Genomic DNA, 21,934 nt, shown 5'->3' with positions numbered 1-21,934 from the left:
TATCAACAACCTCCTAATACTATAATAAAATGTATTTTGAAAACTCATTAGTTTTCAATGAGAAATGGAAGAGAAAATCTAGAAAATTAAATTGTGGTGGTTAGATTATAAAGATTAGATTCGATGCTGGCGAATTAAAAAAAAAATACTGGTTAAATCTTGAAGAAAGGTGTGGTGGCTCACACTTGTAATCCCAGCACTCTGAGAGGATGAGACAGGAGGATCACTTGAGGCTAGGAATTCACCACCAGCCTGGGCAACATAATGAGACCCCGCACCTACAAAAAATTTAAAAATTAGGTAAGCATGGTGGTTCACACCTATAGTTCTGGTTACTCAGGAGGCTGAGGCTGGAGGATTACTTGGCCCCAGGAGTTTGAGACTATAGTGAGCTAGAACCGTGCCACTGCACTCCAGCCTGCCCAACAGAGTGAGAGCCTGTCTCTAGGATATTTCTAAAACTTGCCTAAAGCTTGCAGAAAGTGCCAAATTTTAATTACTAGACCACCAGGGGGCGTCAAGATAAGTAAGTTTTGTAGATTTACTATACAGCATAGTTCCTATAGAAAAAAATAATATATTGTATATTTAAAATTTACTAAGAGGGTCAATTTTTTAAAATTATTTCAAAATATCACAGGGGGACAAATGTTTTTGGTTACATAGATCACTTTTGTTATGCTTGAGTCAGAGTTATAAGTGTGCCCATTACCCAGATAGTGTTCACTGTATCCGTTAGGTAGATTTTTGCCCATCACCTTGTTCGCTCTCCCCCTTTCTTGATATCCAGTGAGTTTTACTTCCCTATGTGCACACTGTGCTCATTGGTTAGTTCCAATTTAATAGCAAGTATATGTGGTATTTGTTTTTCCATTCCCTTGATACTTAGGATAATGGTTTCCAGTTCCATCCAAATTGATGCCAAAAGGCATTAATTCATCCTTCTTCATGACTGAGTAGTATACATAAAGCACATTTTGTTAATCTACTCATAAATTGATGGACACTTGAGTTGATTCCACATCTTTGCAATTGTGAATTGTGCTGCAATAAACATTTGAGTCCAGCCATCTTCTTGATAAAATGACTTCTTTTCCTTTGGGTAAATACTCAGTAATGGGATTGCTTGATCAAATGGTAGGTCTACTTTTAGTTCTTTGAGGAATCTCCATACTGTTTTCCATAGAGGTTGTACTAATCTGAAGTCCCACCAACAGTGTGTAAGCGTTCCTTTCTCTCTGTATCCAAGCCAGTATCTATTGATTTTGGATTTTTAATAAAAGCCATTCTAACTAGGGTAAGGTGATTTCTCATTGTGGATTTTAATTTGTATTTCTCTGATGATTAGTGATTTTAAGCATTTTTTCATATTTTTATGGGCCATTTGTCTATCTTCTTTTGAAAAACTTCTGTTCATGTCTTTTGCACACTTTTTAATGGGTTGTTTTTTCCTTGCTGATTTGAGTTCTTTGTATATTCTGGATGTTAGCACGTCATCAGATGTATAGCTTGTGAATATTTTCTCCCATTCTATAGGTTCTGTATTTGCTCTGTTGATTATTTCCTTAGCTATGCAGAAGCTTTTTAATTTAATCAAGTCTGGTTTATTTTTATTGTTGCTAAGATTGACATTGGCATCTTCTTCATAAATTTTTTGCCTAGACTGATATCTAGAAGAGTTTTTCCAACATTTCCTTCTTGCATTCTTATGGTTTCATGCCTTACATTTAAGTATTTTATCCATTTTGAATTAATTTTTGTGAGTTGTGAGAGATAGGGATCCTGTTCATTCTTCTGCATGTAACTTTCCAATTTTCCCAGCACCATTTATTAAACAGGGCTTCTTTTCCCCAGTGTATATTGTCTGATTTGTCAAAGATCAGTTGACTGTATATGGATGGTTTTATATCTGGGGTCCCTGTTCTGTTTCATTGGTCTATGTCTCAATTTTTGTGCCACTACTAGCTGTTTAGGTTACCATGGCCTTGTGGTATAGTTTGAAGTCTGATAATGTGTTGCTTCCAGATTTGTTCTTTTTCCTTAGGATTGCTTTGGTGATTCAGGCTCTTTTCTGGTTCCAAACAAAGTGTAGAATTATTTTTCTAAGTCTGTGAAATATGACATTGGCATTTTGATGGGGTTGCATTGAATCTGTAAATCACTTTCAGTAGTATGGACATTTTAACAATATTGATTCTACTAATCCATGAGCATGATATGTTTTTCCATTTGTTTGTGTCCTCTGTGATTTCTTTTCCAGTGTTTCATAGTTCTCTTTATGAGGTATTACACCTCCTCGGTTTAGTATATTCCTAGATATTTTATTTTCTTTGTGACTATCATGAATGGTATTGAGTCTTTGATTTGACTCTCAGCTTGACTGTTATTGGTATATACGAATGATACTGATTTGTGTATGTTGATTTTGTATCCTGAGGTTTTGCTGAATATATTTATTGACTCCAAGAGACTCTTGGTAGAATCTTTGGGATTTTCTAAATACAAGATCATATTGTCAGTGAAAAGCGAGAGTTTGACCTCCTCTTTTCTGATTTGGATACACTTAATATGCTTCTCTTGTCCAATCTCTCTGGCTAGGACTTCCAGCACTATGTTTAATAGAAGTGATGACAGTGGGCTCCCTTCTCTTATTCCAGTTCTTAGTAGGAATGCTTTCAACTTTTCTTTATTCAGGTGTGATGTCATATATAACTTATAAGTTTGATGTATTTTCCTTCTGTGCCTAATTTGCTGAGAGTTTTTATCATGAAAGTATGCTAATTTTGGCAAATGCTTTTTTCTGCATATATTGAGATGGTCATATGATCTTTGTTTTTGCTTCTGTTTATGAGGTGAATCACATTTATTGATTTCCTTATGTTGAACCATCCTTGCATTCCTGGGATGAAGCCTACTTGGTCATGGTGGATTTTTTTGATTTGCTGTTGAATTTGGTTTGCTAGTATTTTCTTGAGTTTTTTTGCTTCTATATTCACAAGGGATATTGGTCTGTAGTTTTCTTTTTTTGTTGTATCCTTGCCAGGCTTGCGATCAGGGTGATACTGACTTCATAGAATGACTTGAGAAGGATTCCCTTCTTCCCAATGTTATGGAATAATTCCTGCAGTATGGGTATGAGCTCTTCTTTGTAGGTCTGGTAAAATTTGGCAGTGAATCCATCTGGTTGGAGATTTTTTTTGTTGGAAGCATTTTTATTTCTGCTTCAATCTTTTTGCTCATTATTAGTCTATTCAGGAGTTCTATTTATTCCTCATTGAGTCTTGGTAAATTGTGTGTTTCCAGGAAATTGTCCATTTCCTCTACATTTTCAAGTTCATGTGTGTAGAGATTTTCATAGTATTCACAGATTATATCTTGTTTTTCTGTGGTATCACTTGTAATATCTGGTTTTTCATTTCTGATTGAGCTTATTTTGGTCCTTCTCTTCAATTGCTGGTTAATCTAGCAACAGATCTATCAATTTTGTTTATCCTTACAAAGAGCCAACATTTTGTTTCATTGATGCTCTGTATTATGTTTTTGTTTTCCATTTTGTTTAGTTCTGTTCTGACCTTAGTTTTTTCTTTTCTTCTGCTGGCTTTTGTTTTGTTTTGCTCTTCATTTTCTGCTTCCTTGAGACATGTCATTAAATTGTTGATTAGTGATCTTTCTATCTCTTTGATGTAGGCATTTAAGGCAATAAATTTTCCCCTTGGGACTGCTTTTGCTGAATCCCATAGGTTTTGATACCTTGTGTTTCCTTTGTGTTCAGTTTGAGAATTCTTTTTATTTCAGTCTTAACTTCTTTATTGACCTGATAATTGTTTAGCAGCAGGTTGTTTAATTTCCATGATTTTATGAAGAATTGAGTGTTTCTCTTTGAGTTGATGTCTAGTTTTATTGCACTGTGATCTGAGAAGATACATGATATGTTTCTAATTTTTTGAACTTGTTGAGACATGTTGGCCTAAGACATGTGGCCTAAGATATGATCAACCTTGGAGAATGTTCCATGTGCTGATGAATAGTATGTGTGTCCAGTACTTTTTGGGTAAAATCTTCTGTAAATGTCAGTTAGGCCCATATTTTTTCTAGAGTCCCATTTAAGTCCAGTGTTTCTTTATTCATTTTCTGCTTGTGGATTCTGTCCCATTTTTTCAGTCATGTGCTAAAGTCCCTGGCAAATATGATGCTGCTGTTTTTCTCTTTGCTTAGATCTAGTAGGGTTTGCTTTATGAATCTGGGTGCTCCTGTGTTAGGTACATAAATATTTTGTATTGTTATGTCTTCTTGTTGAATTCCTCCCTTTACCATTATATAATAACCATCTTTCCTTTTCTTTACTGTTGTTGATTTAAAGTCAAATTTATCTGATCTGAGAATGGCTATACTAGCTTTCTTTTGGTTTTCGTTTGCATGGAATGTTTTTTTCTTCATCCTTCTACCTTAAGTCTATAGGAGTCCTTGTGGATTAGATGTGCTTCCTGGAGACAGCAGGTATTTGGGTTGTAATTTTTTCATCCATTCAGCCAGCCTATGTCTTTTGAGTGGGGCATTCAAACCATTCATATTGATTGATAGATTTTATATGTGTGATGCTACTCTGTTCATCCTGTTGGGTATAACTTATTGCTCTGTTTTACCTCTTGTGCTATTGTTTCAAATGAGCTCTGAGCTCTAGCTTTGGGGTGTTTTCACACTGGTGGGTGTCTACTGTGCTGATCCATGTATATTAAGATTCTGAATACTTTCTGCAGAGCAGGTCTGGTCTTGACAAATTCCCTCAGCATTTGCTTGTCTGGAAAAGTCTTTATTTCTCCTTCATTTATGAAACTTAGTTTTGCAGTATACAATTCTAGACTAGCAGTTGTTCTGTTTAAGAAAACTAAAGATTAGGCTCCAATCCCTTATGGCTTGTAAGGTCTCAGTTAAGGGTAAGCTTACCCAACCCAGCCCTGCCCAGCCTCACTCCCCCACCTGCCTCTGCTGTGGCAGAGAATAAAGACTCACCTGGAAGTTCCAGGGCCCCACCTAACACCTGGGGCATTCAAGTGCTTCTCCTGAGGACCTAGAGCCATCACAGGACCCAAAACCAACATTGCAGCTTATTCCTTCCAGCAAGCACTACCTACTGACAGGGAGGTCAATTTGCACAAACCTTTACAGCATTAATTGACACAATCCTACAGGATGTGATTGATTATTACCCACAAGCATGACCTGCTATCTCAAAGATTAAACTGGGCATGCCAATACAATTCACACTGTTAAGAAGAACACAGGACTGAGGAAAGGGAAATCATTTCAAAGACATCCACCCTCCTTCATCAAAGAGAGACAGGGAATCTGCCCACACACATAGCTCACCACTGCTACAGCCTAAAACCAACTTGCAAGAGAGAAAGCCACCACACTAAGGATTTCAATAACCAAAGCATCCATCCAGAGCCTAGATCACCATCAAAGCACCCACAAGCAAAGCCAAACGTTCTTATCCAACACATGCTACAGATACTCCTTTACAAATGTGTATGTTATTTGGGGAGCCCCATCTAAACAAAAGAAAATCCAAAACTAAGAAGTGACAGCTTCCTCAGGTGAGAAGAAATCAGTGAAAGAACTCCAGAAGTATGAAAAATCAGAGGGAAAGGACAGCCCCATAAGGGAACACCAGCTCTCTAGCAATGGATACCAACTAAAATGAAAATATTTGGATGACAGATAAAGAATTCCAAATGTGGATTATAAGTAAGCTCAATGAAATCTGAGAGAAGATGGAAAGCCAACTCAAAGAAATTAGAAAAACTATTCAGGAAATGAATGAAAAATTCACTAAAGAGATTGATATATTAAAAATAAACCAAATAGAACTTCTGGAAATGAAAAATTCATTTAAGGAAGTATAAAACACAGTGGAGAGTTGTAAGAATTGACTAGACCAGGCAGAAGAAAGACTCTCAGAGCTTGAAGACAACTCTCTCAAATCAAATCAGTCAGACAAATATAGAGAATTAAGAGGAATGAACAAACCCTTTAAGAAATATGGGATTATGGAAAACTGCCAAATATGAGAATTGTAGGCATCCCTGAGGGTGAAGAAGAAAACGCACAAGGACTAGAAAACCTATTTGAGGGAATAATTGAGGAAAGCTTCCCTGGTCTTGCTAGAGATTTAGTCATCAAGGTACAAGAAGCTCAATGAACACCTGGGAGATTCATTGCAAAGGGGCAATCAACAAGACACCCAGTCATTAGACTGACCGAAGTCAACATGAAGGAGGAACTCCTTCGAGCTGTGAGGAGAAAACATCAAGTACCTTACAAAGGAAAACCGACCAGGCTAACTGCAGACTTCTCAACAGGATAGATCTTATATTGTGTTATTATCACAAAAACTAAAGGGGTTGGAAGTAAACTTGAGAAGTTATGTATATGTCTATGCTCCTGATGGTGCTGATGCTTTTCACCATCAAGGAGTTTGGGTATATTCTTATTCCCAAACTCATTGAATTGTATACATTAAATATGTGCAGCTTTTTACTTGTCAGTCATAGATAACTTTTTTAAAAAAATAAAGCTTTTAGAATTGTTATACAATAAGCATCCTTCTATATATACACCTTTTTCCAGTGAGTGATTCAGAATTCAAAGTCTACTACTTATTAAGATATCTTCTCAGAGAATATGACTACATATTATTTTAAAACGAAAGAAATTATAATTGATTTCTGGTTTAGAAATCTGTTCTATGATGTATAGAGATAAATTCTGTTTATCTAAAAGGGGTTTTTGTTAACAGCATCATTATTTAAGTATTTCAATTCTAAACATTCTTATTAGACAATGATTTATGCTCCTTCATTTAAAGTAGAAAGAACCACTACCTGTAGGGCATATGTTTCAAGTTATTTTTCAAATGATGATGGATTTGCTATGAGATAGCCACAAATAATGAGAAAGCTATGTTATGGGTTGTTGCCTGTTTTATTTTTCTCTTTGTGAGTTTAACTGGGACATATACAAGAAGCAAACCAGCAGGTGTCATATCCTACCTATCAAGTTACAGTGCAATTAAGTGAGTTAAATATGCCCAGAAGACGCGAAGCTTAAAGACAATTAAGTATATGTGAAATAATACTAATTTATGGAAGCTTAGAAAGATCTGCATTAGTCAAAATGTCATATCATAATTTATAGAAATGCAATAATGAGATTTACCTCCTCTTTAGTTTCATTTGGTGATCAGAAAAGACGCTATCCTTTTTTTAATTATAGAGATATTTTTAAATTTAAAAAAGTCATTTTTAAAATCATTATTCATAACTCATCTGAAGTTGTGAATAACTGAGAGTTGTCTTTACAAGGCCTGAAGATTTATCAAATCATTTAGATTATGCTGTAGCTGGGTGTCGGTGGTGGTGTACTTCAGTAATCCAAGCCACTCAGGAAGCTGAAGCAGGAGGAATCCTTGAGTCTAGGAGTTCAAGATCAGCCAGGGCAACATAGTGAGACCATGGCTCAAAAAAATAGATTAAACTGTACCATATTTATGGTTTCCCACTATTTTACCCTGTTCATGTAAGAATTGGCTATGTTCTCCTGTTGAAAAAAATCACATGCAAGAAAATAGCTTCCTGAACTTACTTAAAATATATATGGATGATAATTACTTGGTATTTACATGCATTTTTTAAACTGTTAATTCTAGTTTTAATTAAACTTTCATGATGATCATTCTGCATTTGTGTTTAGAATGATGTGAAAAACAGCTATTTTAGAATGCATTTATATGGGAAACCGTGAGTTTCAGTTTTTTCCTCTGACTACTTATTAATAGAAATAATCACATATAGCTTTGGGTCCTTATAGATTTTATTTCAATAAAGTGTTACCCTTGATATGGAAACTTGCTAACAAAACTGTTGGTTTGATATGTCAGCTTTCTTGCTATGAAATGTCAAAGTCTAATAATATTATTTCTTTTTCCCCCACAGTGGAACATCCTGACAAAATGGCTAATGACCAAGGTATAGTGGCTCAGTCTGTCACTCTGTCCTCCTTGAATCATTCCTATCTGTTGGAAATGTCAATCATTACTCTGTTTTCCTCTTTTCATCTGGTCCATACACCTGATGAACCAGACAGTGGTGTGATGATTAATCTTGTTAATGAAGTTCTGCTTGGCTGAGGCTGTGGCTCTGATAGGGAAGATGTAAATTTCTTGAGAGGAAATTGTTTTGTCTCTATTCTGAAGGACCAATTAAAATGTCAAGCTTCTTTGTATGAAATAAATTTTTAGTCTCTGTCTGCACTTGTGAATAATTCACATTAAGTATAATTAAGCTCAGCATAATTTTCAAGCTGCTCTTGCACCCTTTCATGAGCTATGGATTAAAGTTATGTAGCTCTACAGAGAAAAACAATAAATTATATGTGGTTTGCCTCTGCAATGAGCTTCTTTTAATAAATAAAAACAAAGTTGGATCAACTTTTAGGGCATTATCATTGTTCGCTTTGAAGCCAAAAAGCTTTCATTCTGTGAATCAGATGCTGGTCTGAGTCAGAGTATTTTCTTCTTCCGTTCTTTTGCTAAGAGCTGATCTGTATAGAGAAACAAGGATGATTTTGCACAAAGGAAAAGTGGAGATAAACAAGAATTATCTATCAACTTATAGACAGATATGAATTTTCCCTTGCCATGGTTTATAGACTGATTGATAAATTGGAATTCTATTATCTTTGCTTAAAGGAAAATTAGTTTATGAGTTTTATCTTTTCAGGATGTTATATTCATTCAAGGGGGAGTTTGAAAATTCTGGTAACGGGTTGTAGTCAGTGTTGTCAGTATTTATTGGTCCAGAGTCTACAACTCATGTACTTTGCCTCCTGCTTTGCACATGGACTGTCAGCAGAATTTACTTACAAACATCATGTGTCATAAGGAGCCATATGATGAGAATAGGGGAAAACATTCTTTTCAACAGAAATACTTTTTAACTTGTGACAAATACTAAGTATCCGGATGGAGGCTCTCACTAACAACAGAAGGCTGCCACATGAGTAGTATCTTCTTCAATGATCCTGTGTTCAGGTTTTTCTCTGAGTCCTTACACGACACCTCTGTTTAACAGAATGTGGCTAGAGTTTTACATGCAGAATAATAGAAATTATACTGTGCACAGAAATGTCTACCCAGCGTTATGATTTCCACTAATCTAGCTGCTCCTGCTTGCTTCCACTGAAAATATTTTCATAAGATCAATATCTACTAAATAGTAATCTTTGTAAAAATATTAATGATGAGTAATTAGCACTTGGCATATATTTACTTAGGTAAATTAAATATTAGTACTGGCCATCTCTAAACCTGGAATAATTAGCTAATAGAGAGTGTTTTATTATTTCAGTTATAAAATAATTGAAAAAAACTCTCATAACCTTCTTCACTTAGAGGGATTTGAAATTTACACAGAGAAATAACTTCTGATTTTTGAAATTATATTTAGAAATAATATAATAGAGAAAAAAACAACAAAAAACATTTAAGGAGTAACTGAACCAGTTGAAATGTTGCGTGATTGACTACTTAGGTGTCAATGTACCCAAGCTTCTCAAGAAATGGTTTTCCACTTCTCTGGATACCTTTTAACTGGTTTTTTTTTCCTCTTATTTCTTTAAGTTAACCTTTTTGCTTAATATTATTTCAAGCTACCAAAAATATATTTTGTAAATTGGTCATTTTACAAAAGACAAATGAATAAATTATTCCCAAATTATTCCCCAGTCCCTCTCATCATACACCTTCTGTGGATTTTATTCTGATTCTCACATCTGCAGTGAAATCAGATCAGTTATCAGAACAAAATAAATTCCCAATAATATTGCCATTTGTTGAGTCTATTAATATAGTTGGTCAGTTGTTCTTTTCCTTTGTCTAATATTGCTTAGACAAATTCTGTCACATGTTACACGTATACTTGGTGCCTCATTCAATCACAACTGACACATAGTGGGTAAAGATGATAGATTTTAAATTTTACATTAATCTCAAATCACTTGTAAAATTGAGAGGGACTGGTGACATGGAATTTAGTGGTTATAAATAATATCATTAAATTCTTACAGAGAAAACATATAAAATTTCCTGGACCCCAAAAGCTCTTTATAAACAAAATCAGTCTTTTGAGTTGATGACAAAGTGCAAGGGAAATAACCCAGATTAAAGATCCCTCTAAGATTGATGAAAATAACAGCAAAAGGCATTAACATTCCCACTTCCAGCACATAGCAAATCAGTAGAATATTTTTTTTTGTGCCCATTGTTAGACCTATTTTCCCTGGTCCCATGAAGAAAGCATCCACCGTTAAATTTATAGCAGGGCTGAATTTCTGCTGAGATAAAATTCCCTCTGAGAAAAAATTTGGCACTGTGGGATAGAGTTAACCTTGCAAAGATGAATCCTAAATAGAGAAGCAGGAGGCTGAATTTGACTTATATGAAAGTGAGGAAAGTTTTGATTGTTCTATATAAGTGTCTTTTTAGATTCTTGTCACAATTATTGTTATAATTATTTGTAATCTAAGATCTGCCATGAGGAACATAAATGTGAAAACAAAAAGTTATATTTGAATCAGTTTTGATTTGTGAAAAAGTATTTTCTTCTGAGCAATAGTACTAATATGAAAATGATAGACAACATAGAATTCTTAATCCTTTATTATAAATTGATTTTATCTAGAATTTTCTTAATTCTCTAATCTTGACCTACTCTATAATTCTCCTTTTGTGCACTCCCCTTCTGTCTAGCTCCATGTCTTAATTATTTCTGTAGATTCTTACAGCCAATATAAGCAGCCAATATTTTTGAAAGTAACTTTGAGACTTTAGAGATTAGCCACACAGTTTAATTTTTTGGAGGGTTGGGTAGGACAGAAAAATTGCACAGGCTATGTGAAGTGGAAAAAACTCTACTACACATTTTTTTTCTTTTCCATATTTTGTTTAAAACTCTTCAATTTGTATCTGTGTCTGTGTGGGCATATGTAATGGTGAAATGAACCCCTATGCAGCTCTTAGCACCAGTCAATGTTTAAGAGCTTTGCATAAATCACTCACTTAATCCTCATAACAATTCTGTGAAAGAGATACTGTTATTAGCTCCATTTTAGTGGTGAAGATGCTGAAGCTCAGGGGGTTTAATTGATTTGCCTATAGGAACACAGCTAGTAAGTAGAAGGGCCATGATTCAAACCCAAGAAACTTGGTTTCAAAGCCCTGTTTTTAAGCACCAAGTGCATTCATCACATATATGTTATACACACACACACATATATGTATATATACACACATACATACACATATACACAGCCACACAAACAAGTTTAATATATATATGTAAAGTTACTGTAGCTAAAGTTTTGTGTATTAATATTGTTCTAATATGGATCTTCCCTTCCCTATCTGTGTGAATATTCTAAAGAACAAGGCACATAACTCTCAATCTGGGGTCATCTTGTTGATGGGAAACCATAGCATTGAGTACTGACCTGGACACTTTATCTCAGGAAACACAGGGATCATGCTAATTCATTATCTTAGCCAGCTCGAGCTGTCAATACAAAATACCGTATACTGGGTGAGTTAAACAATAGAAATTTATTTTCTTACAATTCTGGAGGCTGAAAGTCCCCAATCAAGCTTTAGCAGGATGAGTTTCCAGTGAGAGCTCTCTCCCTGGCTTGCAGACAGCCTCCTTCTCGCTGTGTCTTCTCCTGGTGGAGAGAGAGCAAACATTCTGATGTCTCCTCTTAAAAGGACACTAATACTATCAATCAGGTCCCTACCCTTATGGACTTCATTTAACCTTAATTACTCCCATAAAGGCCCTGTATCCAAGTATGGTCACATTGAGGGTTAGGGATTCAATATATTAATTCTGGGAAGGACAGAATTTAGTCCATATCATCCACCTTCAAAAGGAAAGCTGTTCTTCCACTCCTTTGCTAATTATCTTCCCAGTTTTTCAGACAGAGAAGGAGAAGGTAAGGTTAATGTTTTGCCCAAGGTCACACAAATAGTTGTTGGCAGAGTTAGAACCCAAAATGTTTCCCTCTTGCTTCTAGGGTATGCAGTCTTTCCACTGTAGATTGTTGCTATACTTATAAAAATTTTGAAGTTTTGTTCTTCTAAAATCAGCTTAAACTTTTTAGAGTTTCTCACAGAAGCATTTTAAAAAATCCCTTTGCTTGGGGGTTGCAGTGGAGAATAGCTATACCTGTAAAATATAGATACTTCTTGTAAGTGATTGTTAGATCACACTTTTAATCTTAAGGGATTATTTTTATTTTTATCATCTTTATGTTCTGTTTAACCCCCAAATATCATTCTCCACTTTGAGATGTGTACATATGAGAATTGGTATTCTTAGCATGAGAATGGATGTTTATAATTTCATATGTTTCCATGCCTGCCCATTGCGGCAAGAGAGTAGGTGCTATGGCAGTGATATAGTAGCTTAAAGAGGGCAGGAATTCTTGTGAAATGATCCGTATCATTGCTGAGGTGAATTATGAAGTAAATGCTCGCTTTGAGCACTCGCAAGTGTCTTTAATTCTCCATGGCCTGGCAGAGGGGTGATCTGAAACACTAGGCCTAGAGAAGAGGCATCCATTTATAGGCCAGTTCATACATCCAGATGAGGAAAGCCTGCTGCGAACTGCCCTCCCAGGAGGGAGGGAGAATTACTCTCCTTGGAATCTTGGTAGTGGCTGATAATGCTCTCGCTTTTCCCATCAGTCACTCAGTGTGTGCTCTGAGAGCACTGCATTGGAATCAGACACCTTCAATGCTGGCACCGTCCTGCCACGATGACCTCCTGTGTGACTTTGGGCCGGTGACTTAACTTCTTTTAGCATTCTTACCTGTAAAATGATGAATTTAGCCTAAATTATCTTTTGCTTGCTTTCAAGATGTAAGATTGTCAAGCTTTAGGGTTGGTATTAGAATAAAAATCCCAGGCATAGCATCTTCGCAAAGTGTAGCATTTCACATTTAGGGTTTTCCCACTGTGTGTCAATTACTCTTCTATGCACTATGCATGTACTATCATATTGAATTCTCATAACCACCTGCCGGGTGTAGGAAATGAGACACAGAGTGGTTAAAACTTGCCCAAACACTCACAGTATATAAGTGGTGTGAAAATGGGTTATTCATAATGGAGTCATTCACGACATACCCAACTAAAATGGAGTTGGGAGGCCATGAGGAAAAGCACTCAGGTCACGTACATTTATTCCAGGAACTGTCTTGTGAGCCCAAATCCAAAACTGCAAGTACCTGACTGTGACGCTAAGATTGCAGGTCTTACCTAGCAACTGCTCACACTCACCAATCAGAGCTTACCGGCTCCCATAAGACACTGCCAACACTAATGAACTTATTTTCAAAATAACTTGCATAACCTTCCCATGTTCCCTTATAAAACTCCAGCCTTTTCTTTTGTTCTCTGGGCACACCTGGGGATGCCCTGGTTTGTGTGTCTTGAATTGCAATTCATTTCTCAAATAAACCCTTTGCTTAGAGATTTGTCTCTGTATATGTATATATATATGCATCTTTATTTCTGGTTGACAGTGGTTAGACCCAGATACATACCCAGGCTACTTCACTGGAGAATCTCTACTCATAACCACTCTATAATGTCTGGCTCCTACTTTGTTATCAAGAAAGTTAAACCTAAATGACATCAGCATCAGTTCACCCAGTTTAAAGGACTTTATCTTTCCTCAATAGGGTATTCAGGCAAAGTACTTAACACTACACCTGCCATTTTCCACCTCAGCGGTTTTAATCTCATGAATAAACAGAATGTTAATTGTTTCTAATTTCAGGGAAATCAGGTTTTCAAGGCAGTCTAGTCAAGCTTGGCATTTAGTTAATGTAATCCAGACTTCGCAGGGTTTAGATTACAGCAGCCAGACTGCTAATTTGAAAAATTGAAACCTTTAGCGCCTTCTGATGGGAGCTGTTTAATTGAAAATTAAAAACCTCTTCTTAGCCTATTGTTGTGTATAGTTTCAACTCAGTATATTATTTAACTGCTTGCTACACCTACTGGAAAAAAACTGTTCTCGCCTGTGCTTTTTTCAGGTTCAAAATTTTCCAATTCTAGAAATTATGACTGTGGAGCAATAATAGTGGCAGAAAATGAGTAATGTGCTTTTAATGGAGTGTTAAGGTGCTGATCTTGTTCCCAGCAAGCAATCAAGTAGCTGCTTAAGTCAACTTCTCGGGAGTTTTTTTTTTTTTTATGTTTTAATAGGTAACTTTGAAAGAAGAAAACATACTCAATATTCATAGGAATTGATGTGAATCATGCTAGAATTTTAACCTTCTCAGACCCATAACATAGACATTTTTGTTTACAGGCCCTCAAGTGAAATTTCATAAACAGGTTCTTTTTGTAAGATCCACTGTATTGCTGGATGTGGTCATTTCCCTGCTGTAGACAGTAGCCAAGTACAAGGGCTTTTTAGCTTTACTTTCTGCCCACTTCAAACAGTCCTAGACTCTGCCACCTCAATATTCTTTCCAAAAGACAGATGGGGTCCCTGTTGCTTGCAGGATGAGGTCACTTCTTTGACATCAAGACCTTGGCTGTCTGATCCCAACCTCTTTTTTCTATCCTCATCGCCAATAGATCCCTCTATATATGCCGCAGTCACAAATCACTCTGGAAAAAGTACATTTTTCACGATTTCATGCTGTAACTGGTACCATTTTCTCAGCCTTAAAACTACCTTTTCACTTTCTCAACTGAAATGAGTAAAGTCTTCATCTGTTAAGACTCCCTTCCCAATTCTCCTTTTTTGAAGAATCCTTTTTTACCTTTTTGGTCTTTAATTCATCTATATGTCCATAACTCCCAAATTATTCTCACTATGTTGTCCATTTCTTACAGCTTGCTATTTATATTCCCAGCTTCTTGACAAGATTTTAAATTCCCCAAGGACACAGAACATGTTAGATTTATATTTTCATCTCTATGTCCCTAATTTTGAACCGATTATATTATAGTTGAGTGATAAGTGTTGAATTGAATTACAGCATAAATGTTTTGGGAAACAGAGTAATCTGGAAAGATAGACTGTACCATCAAATGAAATGTAAAGGTTGGAGAATCCACAGTAATAGTGCACATGGCTGTGGATACTGTATATTTACTGATCTTGGGAGAGATGAAAAAGATATGTTTCCAACACAGAAAAGTGTATTCCATAATCACCCACTATAAAACAGAAAAACAACAAGTTCTCTGTCACTCAGGAAATAATGGTCATATTTATAGATGATTTTGACCTCCTATGCCCTTTTCTTGACCTCTGCTCTTCCTATCCTTCCTCGTTAGTAGAAAATTTATAGACTTGAATTTCACCAGCTGCTTGTAATTCTGAGTACAGAAAGAAGAAAATCAAAACTAATGGTCACCGATGGGTTTTTTAAATTGCGGATACGCAGTGTGAAAAGAACTGGACTCATTTTTAGCAACTTGTTAATAACTATGTACCCAGCTCTGTACTAGGTGTGCAAAGTATTAGAAATGTATGGTTCCATGGGTCCATTTTCAAACAGTTTGCAATACGGTTAGGAGGATGGTAACACTCCCGGCCCAACATGAAAAATACACAATGCCAAATCAGGTGGTACTGTCTACATACGTATGGTATAGGAATTCAGATGGGAAATCACTGTGGTTTTTAGTAAAAAAAAAAAAAAAAAAAAAAAAAGACTTCTTAAAACCTAAAACTAGACTTTATATATAAGAATATAACTTGAATCATTTCTCTTTATTCAGAGAAATGCTAGGATGGGGAAATCGGGAAGCCAAGAAGTTTGGCAAATAGTAAGGAAAGCAGGATAGGTTCTGAGGACAATTGAGGTCCCACAGTGCAGAGTAGTAGTACACTACAGTAGAGAGACACATTGGTGTAGAGGCTTTTTCAACTTCTCTCTGCTCTAACGTGGTGGTTCTCAAGCTTTCCTACTTTTCAACACATCGAGTGCCCACTACCTTCACTGGCCAACGAAGATCCGCACACTCCCCTGTATGCAGAGCCCTGCAAACCCATCAGATCTTGGTGGCTGGTGCTGATCATTGCCTGCTTGGAGAGATGGGACTGTGGGGCAGGGACAGAAAAGGGTGTCCTGGAATAGGAGTAGGAATGGGACCTCAGTATCAGTGATCTTCAGAGGGTTTTCTTCACCTTTTTTTGCCAATTCCATCATGCCTTTTTCTGAAGTGGCACTTACATTTTTCCCTGTGTTCTGCATGGTTAAAAAGGAAACTATATTTTTCCCTTCCAAAGCCTGCTTTGTTCTGCAAGTCCTATTGAATATGGAGCTGCCATCTCAAGTCACACTCACATGCCTAAACCTCACACTTGCACACCAGGATCAACTCTTAGAAGTGCTCTAATGTCTGTGCATCCTCCTCCCCATTCGTTCCTATAGTTTTTAATTCTCCTACTAATGGTAAATTTGCCATGATAAGAATCAGACAGACCCAGCTGCTTAAAATGCAACCCTGACTATATTAATTAATCTTTCTGAGCTGGTTTACTCATCTATAAAATGGGGCTAATAATATCTGCCTCATAGATTCATAATGAATATTATTCTGACCCTATTTATTGCAACAGTTTCTGCTAATACATTTAGTCTTCACACTCATCCAAAATAATCTTTCTAAAACACATATTTAATTGAGTCACTATTCTGCTTAAAATACCTAAGTGAATCTCCATCCCCTACAAGATAAATTCTAGACTCTTTGGTAGAGCAAATAGGGAGTTTTATTATCTTATCACTGCCTGTCTTTCTAAGCTTAACCACCTCACCCTTCTCTACCTGATAAATTTCCATTCATTTTTTAATTCTCAGCTCAAATGGCACCTTCTCTGAGAAGCATTCCATCATTTTTCTAGGTACATGTAATCACTCTATTTTCTTACTGTGTCACCTACTTAAATATTTTTTTTAATTTTTGGAGATTACCATGTGGTTATAGTTAGTCACATTTTTCCCTCTCACTAATTTATGAGCTTCTGCAATAGTCATTTTATATCTCTAATGCTCAGAACGGGGTTTGTTGAGTGGATGGATGGAGCATGGACAGATAGATACACAGATGATGAAGTATGGTGCTCCAACAGTGTCATCACTTACACAGTACTAGCAGGGCAGCCAGCAGGATGCTCATGTTGGAGTGTTTTCATACTGCAGCTGCAACTTCCAGACATATAGTCACTTGGAGAAGAGAGAGCCCTCGTGTTCCTCTGCCTCTTCTTCCTGTGCTGCTTGGCAACTTCGCTCAGGCACAAATGTATCACACACCTGCCTTTGTGGACTATCCAGGTGGGGGAGGCTTTCATGAATCATTCAGTGGCCTTTGAGAACAGATGCTCTTTTATAAGCCACAAAAGACTGCCTCATTCTCCATATTGTGGCTAGCTCTTGGGAAGATCCAGTCATCCAAGAAAGTGCCCCTATTTAGAGAAACAGATTTTTTTAGATTTTAATAAAGACATGGCTTCATATAAAAATGATTTCTTAGACTCATATGCTGGACATTATTTTTGATTCACTAGAGGCAAGAGTGCATACAAAGAGAACTGGTGAGAGGGAAGACTTCAAAGACCACCATCAACCACCATACCATTAATATTATTAAGCCATTTTAATTTTTTCTGTTAACAATTCAATTGTTAATCACAAGTTTTATTCTAAACTCAAGTGAATAATAATTATGATAACCAATAAATTTATTGGGCTTTAGATATGTGGAAGATTAGGACATGGGTGATTAGCAGCAATCGATAAGTTTCCACCAGCAACCAGGTAAAGAGAGACAGACTGATTGTAGTTAGCATCACATAGGTCAGTACTTAGGAGCTTTTCCTACCTGAAATCTTTAAGAAAGAGGTTAACTACTTTCCTGTGATCAAAAGATCTTGTTGATCTGTCCAGATCCTTTGGTTCCCTAAAATTCGCCTTTTCAGTTTTGTCTACTCTCCCTCGTTGAAATGTTGAGAATATGAGAATGAGAAGTGGTTGGATGCATAGGAGTAACCAGTGTGCTTCTAAAAAAAATATGTATAGATATACTTTGATAAGTGAAGTGGGATATTTGTTTTAAAGCTTTTATTAACTGATGTCCGTCATCATGTTCAGGAATTCAGATACCAGTTGATCTAGCATAGTGCTTCTTTTACTTTGGTGCTTGCAAAATAACAATGCAAGTAAACTTTCTTCCTACCTTAGAAGATTGCTTGGGCAACTTTTCTTCACCTGTCTGTTCCCAAGCTTGCAAGAGGCTACATAGATGCCTCAGGAGGTCAAGATCCAGAATTAAGCTGAGATGTCAGCCAAGAGCAGGAATTAGGATAAGAGATTTATTTGTTTAAATTGTTATGTCTAAGATGCCCATAGTTTCCATTTTGTCCAGAAATGTCCTAATACCTAGATCCAAGCAAAATTGATTATAGCTTCCTTTTTCCCTCTCAAAGTATCCTGATTTTCATAATAACTATACAGTTACTCTTTATGATGGTCTGTGTATGAAATTATAATCTCAGTTTTTAGTTTGATTTCTAACTATTCTTAAAAAATGGATTTGCTTCTCAGCAAGAGTCTACTCTGTTTATATTTCATGGTATGAAGGCAGAAATTGGAATTTCAAAAAATCCCCTGTCCCTTACAGTTAAGAAAAAAATGGACAATGGCATATTTGGTTTTCTTGCACTGTGTCTGGTTCAGAGCAATTTACCAAATACATTCCTATCCTGTAAATTATTTCAGACTTTCTTCAGGTGGCAAATATAATCCAAAGTTTTAAAGAAGGGAAAGTTACAAGGATTTGTTGAGCATCAGGGCTCAATATATGATAGGCATATTAGCTGTACTTAACATTCTATTTTCTCTCAGTCAATGAACTTTCTTTCATGTTTACTTAAAAACAATATGTTGAGCCTTAGGAAAGGGTGAGGAAAGAGCATTAGTTCTTTTCTATTAATAAATATTTGAAATATCCTAGGTGTCAATTTTATGATTTTGCTTCCTGGTTTTGGATGTCTGGATGCCTTTGTTTGAAGTCAGCAGTGTTACCAACTGCATGATAAATTGATTTCTTAGAAACATGTTTAGTCTCTGAACATTTCTGAAACATCATCTGCTTTAAATATATCTCAATGTGATCTGTGTGGTGGACAGTAAAACTGTATTCAGGTGGTGTTAATGTATAGTCTTTATCCACTGGTATACAAGACACAAAATCAATGCAATTTCCATCATTATCACCAGAATTATTTTCAGAGGCCCAATTCTAAGATCAAAAGATAGCTCGGTGCTCTGCACCCTCGGAATGATGCATATCAAATATTTGTTAGATGACCAGTCTGTCCATTTGATTTAGATTATGGGCCAGATGTGTTTTTTTTTTCCCTAGGGATTGATTGTGTGGAAGCCATACTGGAAGATCCTCTGTTATCCCCATTCAGGGAATATAGATTAAAGGAAAGATCAGAACTACCACATCTAGTTTCTCCATGTCCTCTACAGATTAATTAATTTTCCTTTTTTTTTAATTTATTTTATTTATTTTATTTCAGAATATTATGGGGGTACAAATGTTTAGGTTACATATGTTGCTTTGCCCTGCCCGAATCAGAGCTACAAGCATGTCCATCCCCTATACAGTGCACACCACACCCATTAGGTGTGAATTTACCCATCCCATCCTCCCTCCTCCCACCTGCCCAACACCTGATGAATGTTACTTCCATGTGCACGTAAGCGTTGATCAGTTAGTACCAATTTGATGATGAGTACATGTGGTGCTTGTTTTTCCATTCTATTCTTTCCTTTCTGAACTTCCACACAGAAAAAACAGACTCTAGGGCTGAAATACCAATTGAATTGATCTTTGGCAAAGTGCTGAAAATTTTTTATCATAGGAAATATTCTTCATCTGTTCCTGTGAGCTACAAGTAAGGATTTGATAAAAACGTTAATGTTGTGTCATTTTACACACACATTCCATAATAAAAATACAGCAAGGATAATTTAAGTGACATGTAAGAACAAGAAGATAAAGAATAAATTGCACAGTAGTATTAACTTAAAAATTTTATATATCATTAACACATTACAAAGCATCCTAACTGTCAATTAGTCACTCATCGCATATTGAGAACACAGCATATGTGGCATTTTATGTTTAGCACCAAGGACTATAACAATGCGTACACTTCCTAAAAGAGATTTTATTGCTTCTGCCCAGTTTTTCCTCAATCCATAGAGCAAGTGGCAGGGAAATTAAAGAGACCTTAAATTTGGTCCAAAGAAGCATATGGCATCTGCCAAAGGTAACAAAAAGAAGGCTCCTTTATAAGATCTATCCCTTAAATGAAATATGAAAGGTAAATCCTTAAATGACTTTATAGTTTATAATATTTTAAAAATTCAGATAAAGTGGGGGAGCATGAAATTTCTTGTTGGGACTTGCCTAAGAACTACCTAAATAAAGTATATGTAACTATACTTAAAGCATTTGGAATAACTCAAAGACAGCCACAAGCTTACTCTATTAAAAATCAACCATACGCCCATTTATTTTTCTTTCTGAAACCACTTTCAAAATCTAAGGTAAAAGTAGAAAATATTTGCTTTAGTTACCAAAACTTTCTGGCAGAAATGTTTTGTTTTCTTTTGTTTTGTTGAGGAAATCATAAATTCATTACTTTTTAGTGTCTAATTCTCCCCCACCCTCTCAATTTCTGTTAGTAAGAAAATATGGATATGGGTACACAATAATAAAGTACAGCATTTTTATTTATATTTTGTAGAATTATATTCACACAGTACATTTTGATCACTTTGTTCATATAAAATCATATTACTAAATCATATAAAGAAAAAATATACTACCCATTTTCAAATCTTTGAGCCATGTTGTGCTTTATTTGGGGGAAAAAAACTGTACACTGAAATTTATTACATCATTTTCAAAAAAAGTTATATTTAAATTTCCATGAATTTATTTAATTACTTAGAATTTTAATCTTGAAAAATGTTAAATATTTAATAGAGTATACAAAAAATAATTCAGGGATTTTAAAATAAATATAATTGTGGAACATATAATCTTTTATGACTGAATATAATACATTATTTTTTATTTTTATGGAGGTCTTTTCATAATACTAAATAAATGGAAAACATTTTTAATCAATAGTGATTTTATAACAAAGGGATTAAATTATTTTTAAATTTTTAAAGTAAGTTAAGAACCATCTGCAGTTAGCTTATATTAACCATGAATAGACTAGTATAGGATGTGATTATAATGAACCAACTGTACCTGTCATGGCAGGATCCATATCTAATACATCTTTTTATACTACCCCTTCCCTGAGGATCTAGGACTATGCCTTGCATATAGTAGGCATTTAATAATTTTGAAAGAATTATTGCCAGTTTTATACTTCATTAATAAAATTAAGACCTCTGGGATAGGAAAGTAGTTTATATCTTTGCATTAACTGACTTTCACTGCAACTATCTTCTAAATTCTAATTAGTCCTCTGTTTCCCTATATCAGTGCTTATGAAATTAACCAAGGCAATTAAACACATTCCATAGCAACAAGCCCTTAAAAATGCTTTGGCATCTAAGCAGTAACACCCACATCCTTTCCTCTTTAGTTTCCAGTGTCTCTTCACTTGATGGCTTTGTGGTGCTTGCTTTAAAACAGTGAGAGAATATCTTTTTTATTATTATTACTTATTATTATCCCATAAAGGAAGCCTTCCTAAAATTTAAAAGACATATTTTAGAGAATGGAAGTTAACAGCACACAAAATTGAAATTTTATTC

The 21,934-nt window shown here is 35.6% G+C and overlaps 1 protein-coding gene across 1 annotated transcript in view; it reads left to right on the top strand.

Annotated features, from left to right (window-relative positions):
• Positions 1-21,934, top strand: part of DCC (DCC netrin 1 receptor) — a 1,008,052-nt gene that overhangs the window by 903,839 nt on the left and 82,279 nt on the right. The window contains exon 21 of the mRNA XM_069467986.1: positions 7,995-8,027. Coding sequence (XP_069324087.1) covers positions 7,995-8,027 — 33 coding nt within the window. The remainder of the gene's footprint in view (positions 1-7,994; positions 8,028-21,934) is intronic.

The sequence above is a fragment of the Eulemur rufifrons genome, chromosome 5 (genome assembly GCF_041146395.1).
Source record: "Eulemur rufifrons isolate Redbay chromosome 5, OSU_ERuf_1, whole genome shotgun sequence".
In the NCBI taxonomy this organism is placed as follows: domain Eukaryota; kingdom Metazoa; phylum Chordata; class Mammalia; order Primates; family Lemuridae; genus Eulemur; species Eulemur rufifrons.
This window is presented reverse-complemented; position numbering and strand designations above follow the sequence as displayed.